Source organism: Gopherus evgoodei, chromosome 2 (genome assembly GCF_007399415.2).
Source record: "Gopherus evgoodei ecotype Sinaloan lineage chromosome 2, rGopEvg1_v1.p, whole genome shotgun sequence".
Lineage (NCBI taxonomy): Eukaryota > Metazoa > Chordata > Testudines > Testudinidae > Gopherus > Gopherus evgoodei.
Genome location: NC_044323.1, coordinates 42,639,322 through 42,654,206, shown reverse-complemented (window position 1 = coordinate 42,654,206; position 14,885 = coordinate 42,639,322). Strand labels below are relative to the sequence as shown.

General features: G+C 37.7%; 1 protein-coding gene across 9 annotated transcripts in view; it reads right to left on the bottom strand.

The window, feature by feature from the left end:
- The window catches only part of ADAM22 (ADAM metallopeptidase domain 22), a 219,169-nt gene that overhangs the window by 40,364 nt on the left and 163,920 nt on the right, over positions 1 to 14,885 (bottom strand). For all 9 annotated transcript variants that reach the window (XM_030550490.1, XM_030550492.1, XM_030550493.1 and 6 more), the window contains exons 16-26: positions 14,663 to 14,734; positions 14,090 to 14,182; positions 11,455 to 11,535; positions 11,158 to 11,208; positions 10,792 to 10,855; positions 8,504 to 8,609; positions 6,052 to 6,168; positions 5,340 to 5,508; positions 4,340 to 4,448; positions 2,260 to 2,350; positions 657 to 674 (exon numbers count right to left, since the gene is read on the bottom strand). In XM_030550490.1, the coding sequence (XP_030406350.1) occupies positions 657 to 674; positions 2,260 to 2,350; positions 4,340 to 4,448; positions 5,340 to 5,508; positions 6,052 to 6,168; positions 8,504 to 8,609; positions 10,792 to 10,855; positions 11,158 to 11,208; positions 11,455 to 11,535; positions 14,090 to 14,182; positions 14,663 to 14,734 (971 nt within the window). The remainder of the gene's footprint in view (positions 1 to 656; positions 675 to 2,259; positions 2,351 to 4,339; positions 4,449 to 5,339; positions 5,509 to 6,051; positions 6,169 to 8,503; positions 8,610 to 10,791; positions 10,856 to 11,157; positions 11,209 to 11,454; positions 11,536 to 14,089; positions 14,183 to 14,662; positions 14,735 to 14,885) is intronic.

Here is a 14,885-nt window from a genome sequence, read left to right as displayed (position 1 = left end):
TATCATTGAAATTATTTCCTTCTAATTTATCTATGAATTTAATGTAACTAAAATGTATTTAATTTAAAGGTGTAACTCCAGGAATGAATTTGGTTCAGAGAATTTAATGTGCATCAGGTTCATATTATTGCTAACTCCTCTTGGACCTCAAGAACATTTTAATCTCTAAAAGCATATTTGGTTTTTGCTCTGCTTTTATCTTTAATTATTTTTTGCTATATTTTCCTATTATTGAATGAAATACTGGCCCCAATTAAGTCAATGGGTGTTATGCCACAGACCTCAATGGGGATAGGATTTTAGCCATTGTGTTTGAAGAGTTCACAACATTTTCAGATATTTCAGGTAAGTAATCCTTTATAAAATCATATAGATAATTTAAGGCAGTGGTTTCCAATCGTTTTTCATTTGAAGACCCTTACAATTTCCAAATGGAGGGGCAGACCTCTTTGGAAATCTTAGGCAGTCTTTTGACTCCAGGACCTACTAACCACAGATTGAAAACCATTGATTTAAGGAAACATCGAAATATGACAATTCATTATCCATAGGTTCTCTCTACGCAATTTATATCATCACAAAAATGGAAAAATACAGAAATAATCATCATTTACAGCCTTCCTAGGGGATGTATTCACTTTACTTTTATCACATACCTCTGTCGCCGATAGTTTCTTTCCATAGAAAAGAAGAGAAAGAGATAAGAATGAATTACCAATGTGCATATATTAGGGAGAATGTGGCTGTATTCAACAGCATAAACAACAAGTAAATATAAAAGCAATGTAGGCCAAAGTGAAATTTTGATTCTTGACGATTCCTAAATAAATCATTTTTGGAAAAGAGAACAGATGTATTAGTTCAAAAGAAACCTGTAGGATTATATTCATATTGGACGGTTAGTGTCTCTAGGATATACACTGCAATGTTTTATCAGTATCTGGAACATGCTTATTAAGTTTGGAAACATTTGGAAACCTTGGTTATGTTTTTCAATACGTATTTCTGTATTACCAGGAAAATTCACTAAATACTGCCTAATCATACCCAAAAACATGCATTAAGTTTTGAAGCTGTATTTCAAAGAGGGGTTCAGATCTTCACGTACTGCCAAAATCATTGGGTGATATGCAAAGGTGTCTTAAACTGTCCTTTTATTAACCTAATCCTCCTAGTATTCTGTGCATGCCTTTCTCCTTGCACTCTACAAGATTAGCTCTCAACTCCTCTAATTTACACCAACTTTGAATGGCACAGGGATCCAAAATTATAAAAACAGCTGGAGCCTGTTCATTGTAGCCAGGTTCTCATCCAAGAAAGGGCATAACCTTCTGGCAGGTTCTTGCATTTAGATATAGGGCATTCCAAATACTTAAGTCATGCATTAATCATATTGGCATCATAAGAACATAAGAACGGCCCTACTGGGTCAGACCAAAGGTCCATCTAGCCCAGTATCCTGTCTTCCCACAGTGACCAATGCCTGGTGCTTCACAGGGAAAGAACAGAACAGGATAATACCAAAGTGATCCATCCCCTGTCGCTCATTCCCAGCTTTTGTCAAACAGTGGGACTACACAGTATAACTAAGAACAGCACTGTCCCAATATTATGAATCACTTCGGTATTATCCAAATGATGGTATTCGAACAGTCAAGCTTAGTTTGCTTTGTCAATATTCCACATAAAGGGGGTTGAAGCCATTCCATTTAAATCCAAATGCTGCTGACTTTTTTCTAAAAGCACATGCATTAAATCTTAATTTAATATCTACAAAAACACTAAAATGTTTTGTTTATAGAACTTCCGCACAGAAACAAAACTGAAAAAAAGAATATTAATACTGAAAGAAATGGACGTGGCCATTTTGGCCCTGATTCAACAAAACACTTAGGGCCAGATCCTCAGAAAATATAAACTGGATGTCAGATGAGAACCTGAACCTTAATCGTATGCTTCAGTCCCATCCCCAGTCAACAAACCACTTAAGCACAAGTTTACATTCATTTGGTATTAAGTTAATGGGAATTAAGCACATACTTAAACTTAAGCAAGTCCTTAAGTGCTTTGCTTACACAGGGGCTTTCTTTCTAAATACCCTTGACCATTAATAGAGATAATACAGTTTCTATTTGATCAACCACCCTAAATTTGTATAATTTTCAATATTCTTGCTTTATTACTTCATATTGTAAACAGCTATTCACTGAACATATATACGTATTTTCAAATTTATTAAAAATTGCACATTATACTTACTTGTAACCCCATCCAGTTATTGCTAAAACGAGAGCCAACACTAAAATGGTGCCAGCAATAGCCCCTATTATTATATTTGTACTAACAACACCTGGGGAAAAGTAAAAGACAAAAAACATAATATACAGGAATTTAAAAGTAAAAATATACAAAGCAGTTAAAGCAGTATTCTAGAAATTTGTTTGAGAAACTAGATCCGTGCTGAATAATTTAAAACAGTTCTAGAGTTCTGTAAATAACATTAATATGTTTAACAAAAGATTTTTAAAATTAGGAGCTATTGTAGTTTGACCACATAATAGAAAATGAATTGAATTAATTGATTTCCAAATCATGTTATAACTTCCGGAAGTAAATTAATTATTCAAAAATATTAAATTAAAAAAAATATAAAGCCACTAGAAACACCTGCAATGTCTATGGAACCATATGCATGAGTCTGTGTGTAAGTATATGAACATTAAATCTATGATTAAAACACGGATGTTCAGTCAAATTAGATCATTCAATGGGCTGAACATTCTTAGCCTTCTAAATTTAAATAGGGGGTGTCTCGTATAATGAAATAGGATCCATAACAAGATAAAATGTCTTTATACCTGTATTGGAGGAGCAGGAGAAGAGGACAAAAAGACTTAGAAACTCATTTTAAAATGTTCAATTTAAATGAAAAATCCAGACGTTGATTCTCTGTATAACATTTATACAATACTTTGAGGCTCCCTTTATTTGGTATAGAAGATTTCTTGTTCTCAGCTCAGAGATTAAGACTTTCTATTTTTCATTATAATCATCTAGCTCAATGCTTCCTTTTCCAAAAGTGGATGTCCAAATACAAACCTCCAAGTGCCATATAATATAAAAGTTGCCCCATATGCATATTTCTTCAGCTATTTATGAGTAGTACATGAACAGCATTTTTTTTAAATCACCTATCATGCTGTAAGTATGTACAATGAAATCTACATTAAATAATCTCTCAAAGGACAAATAAAAAGTGAGGTGTGACGGGAGAGTGTCTTTTGATAGAGGCAAATGATAATTCTACTTTAAAAGCTGAAGGGAATCCTACGTGAGATTTAATTATACTTATTATATGATGCCATATATTATTTTCATTCTTTATATAACACTTAAAATATAAATACACAATAAAAACAGACTTTTACCATACAAAGGAATATTTGTAGACAAAACATCTATCTATCTGACTGTTACTCTTGACTAAGGGCTTGTCTATATGGGAAAGTTTTACCATTTAAACCAGTATAATTACATCGCTTAGTAGTCATACTACTCTAATTTCCCTTGGGACACTCTCATTCTCAAGTAAGAATGCCTTTTTCAGTGTAGCTTATGTTGCTTAGGAAGGGGTCTAAACTACACTGAAAAAGTTATTCTTCTTTCAGAATAAAAGTAGCCACCTGGGCAGTTATAGTGGTGTAGCTATAAAGGTTTAAATTCATGTTTCAACTTTTACTAATATAACTTTTTTATGTAGACAAGTTCAGAGATTAAATAAAAAAATGTGTTCACATAAATCACTTATTAAATCTGAAAATATACATTCTGTCGTGTGTGCACATATTATGCACAGATATTATATGTACATATGATGTACATGTATGCACAAAGAGGCCATGTTTTGAACATTTGGCCCTGGAGAATAAGACAATTAAAAATATAAGCAGTGCTGACCCTTTTATCTGGTAATTTGGGGGAGAAGGGGTTACTGGTAAAATTCTGCTAATCTTAACCAGGAATAGTTCCATTCATTTTAATAGTTTCATTTATTTCACGAGTGAGGCAAGCAAGATGCATCTGGATTCACTTCTACTACCCACATGGCACTCTTATGAATTCTATAGGAGTCAAGCTGCACAGATCCAGTTGTAGGGTTGACGCATTTTTAGACCATTTATTTTGTTTTGTTTTTTTAAAGAAAGAGGTAAGGCTATCTAGGATACTGCTATATGCTAAGTGAGGGAGTAGCTGATCTAGCTTTGCTTGTTGGACCTTCCCCCAAACCAAAGACTAGCCTCCACAATTTGTCGTCTATTTAAATATATGCATTACACACCTTTGCCTGCCATTTCTTCATCAAAAATTGAAGCATCTTTGTAAGCGGTGTTGCAGTCATCTCCTACCCAAAATCGATCACACACACACTTGATTTCATTGCTGCAAACCTGCAGTTCAAAACGTAACCCAGAATAAAATCACAAAATGAAGGGTTTTTTTCACCATTTAGAATACGAATTAGGCAGAGTTGTGTGGAACTGGTAAAAAATTGCCTGCAAAATTTTGTACAATATTTTTGTTGTTTCACTTTGGGAGACTGTGTCCCTCAGGTTTCATTTTTCTTTTAAAATAGATTAAATTGATAATTTCACACCAAAAACTGAGTTTCAGCACTGTAGAAATAGGAGCTATCGAGGAGTATGTTATGGTTCTCTTAGGGCAGGGCAGGTTTGAGCAGTCTGGGGATCGCTTTAAACTATGACAGGGATCAAGGGACTCTATGCCATCTTGGAATAGCCAGAACTCAGGGCACTCCAGCAACCCCAATCTCTGGCCAAGCACAGGAACCAAATGCAGTAGCTGTGAACTGGCCAAGAACTCCCCATACTGGGGGAATTCTCATCTGATAAAATCCACTGCTTATTTGTGCTACTCGTACAATACAAAGAGTCCAGAATATGACAGACAATCAAATCTGGACCTATATATTTTAAAGTTTCCAAGAGCATGGTATTAAGTCCTTTAAATTCACATGAGGAAAGATGAAGCAAGTTGGAGGAAGTGATGAAAACGAAGTAATTTATGTAACTTTTATAATAACAGTATATACACTTACTGTAATACATAGCTCAGACTGCCCTGATTCTGATATATTCACTACCTTTATATTTGACATACAATCTTTAAAAGAGTATCTAGAAAATTAACTTGTACTGCCAACAATTCAGTTTACTTTAATAAAAATGATCTACCTAGTAACATAAATGCATAAACTTGAAAGCATTCAATAAAGGCAGCAGAAACGTAGAAGTCAAGGCTAAAAAAACATGAAAACATACTCCATGTCCTGAACAAATTTTGTCATCTGTAGTGCCTGGGCAGATGCTGAAGTTAAAGGAATCAGTGGGGAGACATCTGCGCTCAAAACATATCATCTCTGGGCCACATGGCGTTCCATCCTCAACATAGCCCAGGTCTGTCTCTTCATCTAGCTTAACATGGCCACCACTGCAAAACAAACGAAGAGCCACAAAATATTTGCACACTGCTTCAGACAGAAGACTGTTTAATACACTGGATTCTTATGTGGCACATTCATTTTTGTTTGGGTCGTTTTAATATGCAGAAACCAGGCAGGATCCATAAAACATATTGGGAGGATAGGAGGTTTTTTGTCAGCTACCCTAATAAAAAACAAACTAAGATGCTATATTTCTGCTGTAGACATGCTCTCCGCACAACACTTTAAAATACTCAGATTAAACATACATAACTCCTGGAGGATGATATTCTATGGCATTTAGCCATAGAATAAATGCAGGAAGCAGCAGGGCAAGCTTCCCCAAAATAGCATTATAATGTACCTCATTCCAAATCTGGAAGGAGCACTGGTAGGGGTCAGACTGAAGTTCAATTAACATTGGCTTTTGTTTTGTTTTTAATGGCAGCAGTTGCTTCTCACTTAGCCAGGAGTTTGCTGACATTTCCATAGCGGAGGAATTTGGAGGGCAATATTATCTCTATTCCATTTTATAGAGTTTTAAGAATTACCTGCAGTTGTAGGATTTCCCCAGCTGTATGACTGAAGATGTGATTTCACCATCAAGTTCTCCAAGTCTTGGGACATTAGAGATATTGGAACACAGAAGATATCCACAAAGCACATCCCTGTATTCAGAGGTTAAATAGACAATCACTCAGAAAAATAATCCAATAAAAATAGTTTACAGTTATATAAAAAAATTAGTGTCATTGACAGGTCTTTTGTTTTTTCACATGTGCTGGTAACTGGTATAACGCGCATCAGAATGGCAGACCACCACTTATTTCTCCCTCACTTACATAAGTGCTCAAGTCCAATATCACAGACAAAGGGACCATAATTCTCTATGTTCCCATCCTCGAGAAAATTTTCTCAGCTTACCTGCCTTACATATTTTCCTGTTATCTTTCTTTGCTATTGCTTCAAGTAGTGATCTGAGCATTGGCAGGGTTGTGAGTTCAATCCTTGAGGGGGCCATTTAGGGAACTGGGGTAAAAATCTGTCTGGGTATTGGTCCTGCTTTGAGCAGGGGGTTGGACTAGATGACTTCCTGAGGTCCATTCCAACCCTGATATTCTGTGATTCTATGAAGTACCTCAGCGGCCAGACTCTTTGAGCCTGAGGTCTTGTCTACACATGAAAGTTTTATCACTTTAACTATACCAGTACACCATGCATCTGAGGAAGTGGGTATTCACCCACGAAAGCTCATGCTCCAAAACGTCTGTTAGTCTATAAGGTGCCACAGGATTCTTTGCTGCCTATACCAGTACAATCCCCCTAATGTGAATGCCATTATATTGGTATAAAAGTGCTTATACTGATACAGCTATTCCCATACAGGAAGGGGAATAACCTAGACCAGTATAATACACCTTTATACCAGTGTAATTGTGTCTACCTTAAGGGTTGTACCAGTACAACTATTTCGGTTTAAAAAAAATCACCTCCTACCTGAAATAGTTATACCGGTACATGTCTGATTTTTCACTGTCTTGCATCTGAGCTGTCATTTACACCTAATTTGCATGGATTTAAACAATTACCTAAAGTGCAAGGCAGTGGAGGATTACCTCATGAACTGCCATGCCACCTCTTGAACCTCACCTAAGGCTACACTAGGAAAAGAGGCTTTTTATAAAAGGATTTTAATTGTTGTTTCAAAATGTGTTAGCACCCAGTGTACACAAGTTTAAGGCCTAGACTCTCCATAGCAACACTGATTTCTGCCAGAGATTCCAGAATCTATGTATTTCTTCACAAATAAGATGTAGCATATTTACTTCAAATATTTGTGAGAGCTGGTAAAAAATGTTATGATGCCGTACACAAATCTTCCAATCAGCATTTTCTCTACTTGAGGATTTTATTTGTAGAAGAGAAGAATGTGGACTCAGATCCAAGCTCTCCCAAAGTTCTGGTGGTATTTGGATCCAAATTTCTGTTTTGAGATCATCTCTTCTATTTACTGTCTCTTTGGGGCCCATGATTTGGGTTTTCATTTAAAAACATTTATATTCCATACAATGGGCCTGATTCTCCATTGCCTTGCACTTTGAGAAATCATTTGTACCTGGGCAAAGTGGATGCCTAAGTTACAAAATCAGAATGGTGGTATTTTACACCAGGTTTTCACAGATGTAAATGACTTCTCAAAGTGGCAGGCCATGGAGAATCAGGCCCAGCCTTGCATTTAGGGTCTGACTACACTGCAGCTGGGAGGTGTGATTTCCAGTGTGGTACACAGATTCATGCTAGCTCGGTTGAAGCTAGCACAATAAAAATAGCGGCCTGGACATTGCAGCACACGCAGCGGCTTGGGCTAACTACCCCAACTCAGACCCAGGTGGTTGGGCAGGCTTGGACTCAGGTAGCTAGCCCAAGCTACCACTGGTGCTGCTATGTCCACATTGCAAGTTTTAGTGCACTAGCTCAAGCTGAGCTAGCGTGAATGTGTCTACCCACAATGGGAATCACTACTCCCAGCTGCAGTGCAGACATACTCTTAGAGCAAAGTGAAGGAATAATATTATGTGCTTGCCTTTTAGAGCCTTGGAGCAATGAGAAGGCTTTAAGCCACCTTAACACCTCCTGGATTCTGGGTTGCTGTGGTGGCCAAAGTGGCCCCAGCACAAATTTGGCTGATCTGAGGGCTGTTCTGATACAGCATCCCTCTCTGCCTTCTATTGGACTGCTCCACAGTCTGTTGCAGATGAGAATCCATGAAGCTGATGCAGACTATGGGGACTCTCCTCCAACCCCTGGCTCCATTCCTGACACCCTAAACTGGGGCTTGAGTTGTAGGTGGTCCTTAGAAGACAGCTGTCTTTTTCAGTTTCTGTGCCAGCGGAATTCTCCCCCAGCCAGATCCAGGGCTTTTACAGCCTGTTTATGACAGGTGAAGGATTGGACTGGGGCAAGGATCTCACACAAACTGCGTTCCAGAGTAGATGAACTTACTGTTTGTTGCACTGTATCCAAGTGTCCTTGCCCCTTCCACAGTTACCTTTCTCAGTCCCTTCAATATTCAGTTTCTCATAGCAGTATCTGTCAGCAGCTGTCACTTCTAAAAACAGAAACAATTTTCTTCGAATAAGATTATGCACATTTTTAAAAGCCTGATGTAAATTTGATGTTAGAAATCAGGTCGTAGATCAAATAAATCAAAAATTATCCTCTACTTTATTCCAAGGATATTGGCTCTAATTGTCTCTCCAAGGATTTCTTCATTCCAGACCTTGTTTACAAGTAAAGACCAGTTTTCAAGGAAACATTTTTTGATTATGGCCAGTTTGAAGCTCTAAAGTGTTTGGGGAAAAATCTTGAGTTATAACAGCACTAGATTATAAAACCAAATACTTGCCAGGAACCCTGGATTCTCTACTTATCTTAAATGATGGAAGAACCTGTTCAGATCATAATAAAACCAAAACCTTAGCCTACAACTCAAATCTAGTTTTTAAAAAATTGCAGCTAATTTTTCATCCTTTCCTCCATTATTTTTCCTTTTAATGTGCCTAAATATTTCCTGGTTCTATCAGGGACCAGTAGCTTAAGTGCCTGAAATACAACACAACCTATTTCCCTTTGGTCTGTCCCAAACAGCAAGAAGTACTAGATAGCTTATGACATGGCTGCTCTCATGAGACTTCCAGCCCAATCATTCAGACTCAACCCGATCTTTGGATAAGCTTTATAAAAGCATCTGAACTTTCTGAGTAAGAATCTAAGCCAAACTTAAACTCTCAACTCATGGTTTGCCCGTTATAATTTATATTGTTTTTCTTCATCTCCAAAGAAAGCTGAAGCTCTGGCAGAAATCATTTAGCTTCTGCCAGTACCAAGAGTGACCAATGCTGAACTAGCTGAGACAGTCAATGCGAAAGCACCCTTCATTTGTACCTGAACAGCAAGCTAGGGGATAAGAGCAGGGTGAATATCTTTGTCCAAAACATAGCAGGCACAGCAAGTGCTGATCTGTGACTGACCTGCTGCTGAAGACATTTCCCACAACATTTATTAGTAGTAGTGGTAATAGTATTGGTTTTGCAGTAGTACCTAGAAGACTTACTCATGCACCAGGACCCCATTGTACTAGATGCTGTACAAACGCATAACACATAGAGAGTCCCTGCCCCAAAGAGCTAACAGCCTGAGGCTATGTCTACACTACCACTTCTATTGGCAAAACTTATGTTGCTCACGGTGTGAAAAAACTACACCCTTAAGCAACATAAGTTACACAGATAGAAGTGCTGGTGTGGACAGCGCTATGTCGTCAGGAGAGTTTCTCCCACTGATGTAGCTTCTGCCGCTCGTTGGGGGTGATTTAATTATGTCAACAGGAGAGCTCTCTCCCATCAGCATAGAGCAGCTACACAAGAGATGTTACTGCATTGATACAGCTGTGCTGCTGTAAGCTCTCTAGTGTAGACATAGCCTAAGTTGAATCTTATTTCCTACACATTGTCATGTTCAACACACAAAGTTGCATCAGTTTAATTAGATGTGTGATTTTAAACACATTTCGTTAAACTGGTAGGTGCAGCTCTGTTTGTGGAGACTCTTCTATTGGTATTTCAGGTGTCAGGATAAAACTGACACACAAAATTCCACACGTTTAAATAAACTGATATGCACTAAATCAGACATGAATGAAGACCTCTGGCAACCTTTTATTTTTTCTAGCCATGGTTTCAAACATGTTCCTAACTGCTAACTAAATATAAGTACACCAGTCAGTGTGAAGAAACTGATCACCATGGCAATCTAGAGAGGTTCTGAGCTTGTTCTAAGCTCCGAGGGGCAGCAGGGACCGGGAGCACAGCAGAAGCAATTGCTCAGTCCTTATAGAGAAGAAACTCTTGAGTGACCTCCTCTGACTAATGCATGGAGCACCAGTGATGGTCTTTGAAGAGTGTCAAGCCCAGCACTTGTTGGCTGGAGACGTGGCTGTTATGCTGAAGGGTCTTCAATAGCCAGGGACAGAAGTAAAGTGAGGGAAGGAAGATAGAGGATCACAGAGCAACTGCCCACTCCTTTTCATAAAAAAGTAAACAATTATACTAAAAGTGAGTCCAGGCAAAAATATGGAACCCGGTCTCATGGTGAGTCCATATCATGGCACACAGTCCCAGCTAAATTTTAACTGATTTTAATGATTCCAGGTAGGTGTATGTCCAGAAGTTATTTGAATCTTTAGAGCTATATCAATGAAAGTCAACTTAGAAACAATAATGTTTACTCACTTTCACCCCAGATGTATTTACATTGCCGATCCCTGGTTTTACATCTTCCTCCAAAACAAATACCCTAAAGAAACAGAAAAGACACAAACAACGTTTTTTCACATTTTCACAACTGGGTCATATACATTTTCAAATCAGGTAAATGACTATTATTCAGTTTATTTTGCAATATGTGATGGAAAGACTAATTAACACGTAATGTGGTTCTACTTTCTAAATGAAAATACTTTGTGAGCCTAGATTCAAATCTCTTTGAAGTTACTGATAAGACTCCTACTGACTTCAAAGGATTTCAGATCAGAATCTATAGGAATATGTTTTCCCATCTATAAAAATACTAAAAATATAAATCCAAATTATAATTACCTGTTTGTTATCACATGAATACCCATCCATTTTGTGCATATTGGGAGAACACTATAGAAAGAGAAAATAACCACTTGATAATCCAGATAGTGAGCAGGCTATAAAAACAATTTATAAATCTAAGGCCATTAGTGGTATTTCAAAATTTCTTTCAGTATCACTTTCCCCTCTAAACTTAAAGTAATTTTTATACAAATTTAAACAACTTACAATACTACTACAATAACTCTAATACTGAGTGAGATTGTGCATGTGTTGCACTTTTTCACTTTTTGTGAAAGAGTTTTAAAATATTACCTGGCTGGAGTTTCCTGAGCAGTTTTCTGGAATATCACAATCATTTACCGCATCTCGGCACACAACTCCTTTAGATTCAAACTAAAACAAGTTTGAAAAATCACTTTCTTAGTATCTCTATAACCAGCTTTTTCATGTAATAATAATTTCAACAGTTTTAACCAGAATCAAATGATGGGAAATTTTCAACTGTTTTTGGGAAGCTGTTTTGACTCAGTTTAGAATCCACACATGTCACCAGGATTAAGAAAACAATCACCATATGTTTTCAGTTACAAGTGTAAGAGCCAAATTTTGCTCTCACTTCTATTAATCTACTTAAGATACTTGCATGTCTCCCATCACTGTAGTACCTGAGCACCTCAGTCTTTAATGTTTATCTTCACAACACCCCTAAGAGGTAGAAAAATGCTTTTACCCCCATTTTACAGAGAGGGAACTGAGGCACAGTGAGATTAACAACTTGCCCAAAGTCACACAGAATGTCTGTGGAGGAAGGGAATTGAAATTGAGTCTCCTGAGCCTGAGACTAGCACCTAACCACTGGATCATGTTTCTCTTTTATAATTTTCACTTCCTCCAGCACAGCTACCCCAGGTCACTAGTAAGAGATCATTGGGTTACTTACATCTATGTAACTCAGTTATAACAGTGTAAATCAGGGTAGAAATTGGCCATAAATATTGTTGGATTCCACATAATTTTATACCCACTTCTAAAGTATCCATACATTTAAGGATGAGAAATTTAGTAGTGACAGAATGTATGGTGTTTAATTTCTGAATAAACATTTTATACCATTGCCAAAAACCTCATGACCTGAAGAAATGGCAAAATATCCCAAAAGTTGGGACTGTCAGTGCTATGCACCCTGTTTGCCAATCAAGCATCACTACTTCTTTTTTGCATCACCAGTTACGGACATACTTGAGATCCACCTCAGAGCCCTCAGTTTTTCCTGACTAGTCTGTTAATCTGTGCACCACAGTTCACTTTTTTAATTTGTGCTCTCTTTCTGCACACAGATTTTGTATAAGATTTGACCTGCTAGTGTTCTAGGTCTTCAGCTGGTGTAATCAGTGAAACTTCATTGACTTTAGTAGAGCTAAATTGATTAACATCAGTGGAAACATTTTTCTGACACCTGGCTTAGTTTTTTTCTCCCCTACCAGCTGTGGAAAAAACAGATAAGTTAGACAGATAGGGTAACATTTTCAAAAGTGCCTAAGTGACTTAGGAGCCTAAGTGCTTGTGTACACATACAGCTGTTCCTGATTAACTCCACACGTGGACACACTTATTTCAGAATAAAAGTGCCTGTCACAGGGTGACTGGCCCTTCAGAGGGTGTGAGGACCAATGCATCGGTGATTGGCTGCTCAATTAGGCTTAAGGGAAGGCAAATGGGCCTTATAATGGTCTATTACAGCATAATTTGCACCTTTTTTGCATTTAATGATGAGCCCAAAGTCAAAGCAGAATGTGGCACTGAGCTATTACTAACATTTCTCCTATAGGAGTCAGACACATACGTACCAATTGATCAAGATGATAATATCACATATAGGTACACTGCACTGAAAACATTATTATTATTTATTAGATGAGCATTGTCCTGTATTAGAACATTGTCCTCAGCTTGAAGACAAAAGGTGAAAACCAGAAGAGTGTGTAGCTGGACTCCCTCATGAACAGACACGTGACCTGCTTCTGCCTATTGATTGATTTATGAGTCTAAGGCTGTCTACATTAAACCTCTACAGTCGCACAGGTGTGTCTCTGTACCGCTTCAGTGTAGACACTCACTACAGTAATGGGACAGGCTCTCCTGCCGTAGTACTTAATCCACCTTCCTGAGAGGCAATAACTAGGTTGATGGAAGAAGCCAGAGCGCTGTCTACCTCAGGGGGTAGGCCAGCTTAACTACAGTGCTATGGGGTGTGGGTTTTTCACACCCCTGAGTGACAGAGCTGGGTCGACCTGACTTTTTAGAACAGACAAGGCCTTAGGAGAGTTTAAGATTATGTAACTTACATAGGCCCTGATCCAAAACTCAATAAATTAAATAAAAAGATTTGCATTGTATTAAATGGGCTCTGGATCAAGTCCCATGTTAATGAACTAGGAGGAGGTGTAAGTTAAAGTAACAGCAGGTCTCCTTTAACTTACACATCCTTATACTTACTGCTAGTTGCTCTTCTTACTACACTCTTCTCTGTGACCCTCTGTTCTATAATTTTCTCCAACAGAGACTTCCTCTGATTCAGAGAGGCAAATTCAGAGGTGATGTATAAGTGACATGGTGCATGCGTCTGAACATGTAAGTCTAAAGGAGTCCAGAAGGAGTCCAAACTGATTTGGACTGGTTTGGGGTTGGAAGAAGGTGTAAATTAGTCTAGACTTAGACTCACCTCTGAATTTGGCCCACACTTCCTGCCCCAAGTATTTTATAATCTAAAAGACAAAGATCAGAGCTAGATTAACCAGTTTTTGATGAGTTTTAAGGGTCAAAATTTCAGAAAGGGAGGTCCAAGGTCTGAGAGCAAAAATGCATGTGCAGTTGTGCCTATGATCACCTAGACTCATTAACTCCCCATAAATGACAGCACATGTAGCTTTAAGTTCATTGTACTTACTTTACACTTTCTACAGCAAAGCCCATTGCTGCACTGTGAGCCTGCAGTTAGGGTGCATGTATGACAGCAACCTCCTCCTTCAATGGCACACTCCTGAGGAACAGACACACATGCGAAATGTTACAGAGAAAATACTATTTCTCAAAAAACTCCATTACTGCTACCAGGTGCTTTAGATTTTAAATGGGCTCGGTGTGAAGCTGAATATATACTATATGCATGCCACTAAAACATCAGGGTTTCCACATAGCAGAGTCTGAGATACCACAGTTTCCCCTGTATATAAAATAGGATATAATTGTAATAACTGTGTGGTATCTGTTTCCAAATGCTGACAATTTTAATGATGACCACTATAAACTCTTGATATACCAATATCATTTCCCAAATATTAAAAAATTATCTTTCAGGGCCTGATTTTGCAGCCTTAATTATGATTATTATATAACATTAAATATATAAATATATATATCCAAATATATATATATCCATATAACGTTAAATATGTATATAACCAAAAGCCACCACCACGCTGGGTCCATTGCAGCAGGCACTGTATTACGTTGTACTTACTGCAGTAGTACCACAGTCACACTCTTCTCCATCTTCAACAAAACCATTGCCGCATTCTGGAGGATCTAGAAGCTGCAGTGCAAAAATTAAGAAAAACAAAATGCTACAAATCTTTCCCAAGATCCCAAGTGAACTTCTCAACTCTTAACTATGTACAATTTGTACAACAGGACTTCACATACATTAAATTAATCACAAGGGGACATTTTCACTGTTTGGGGTG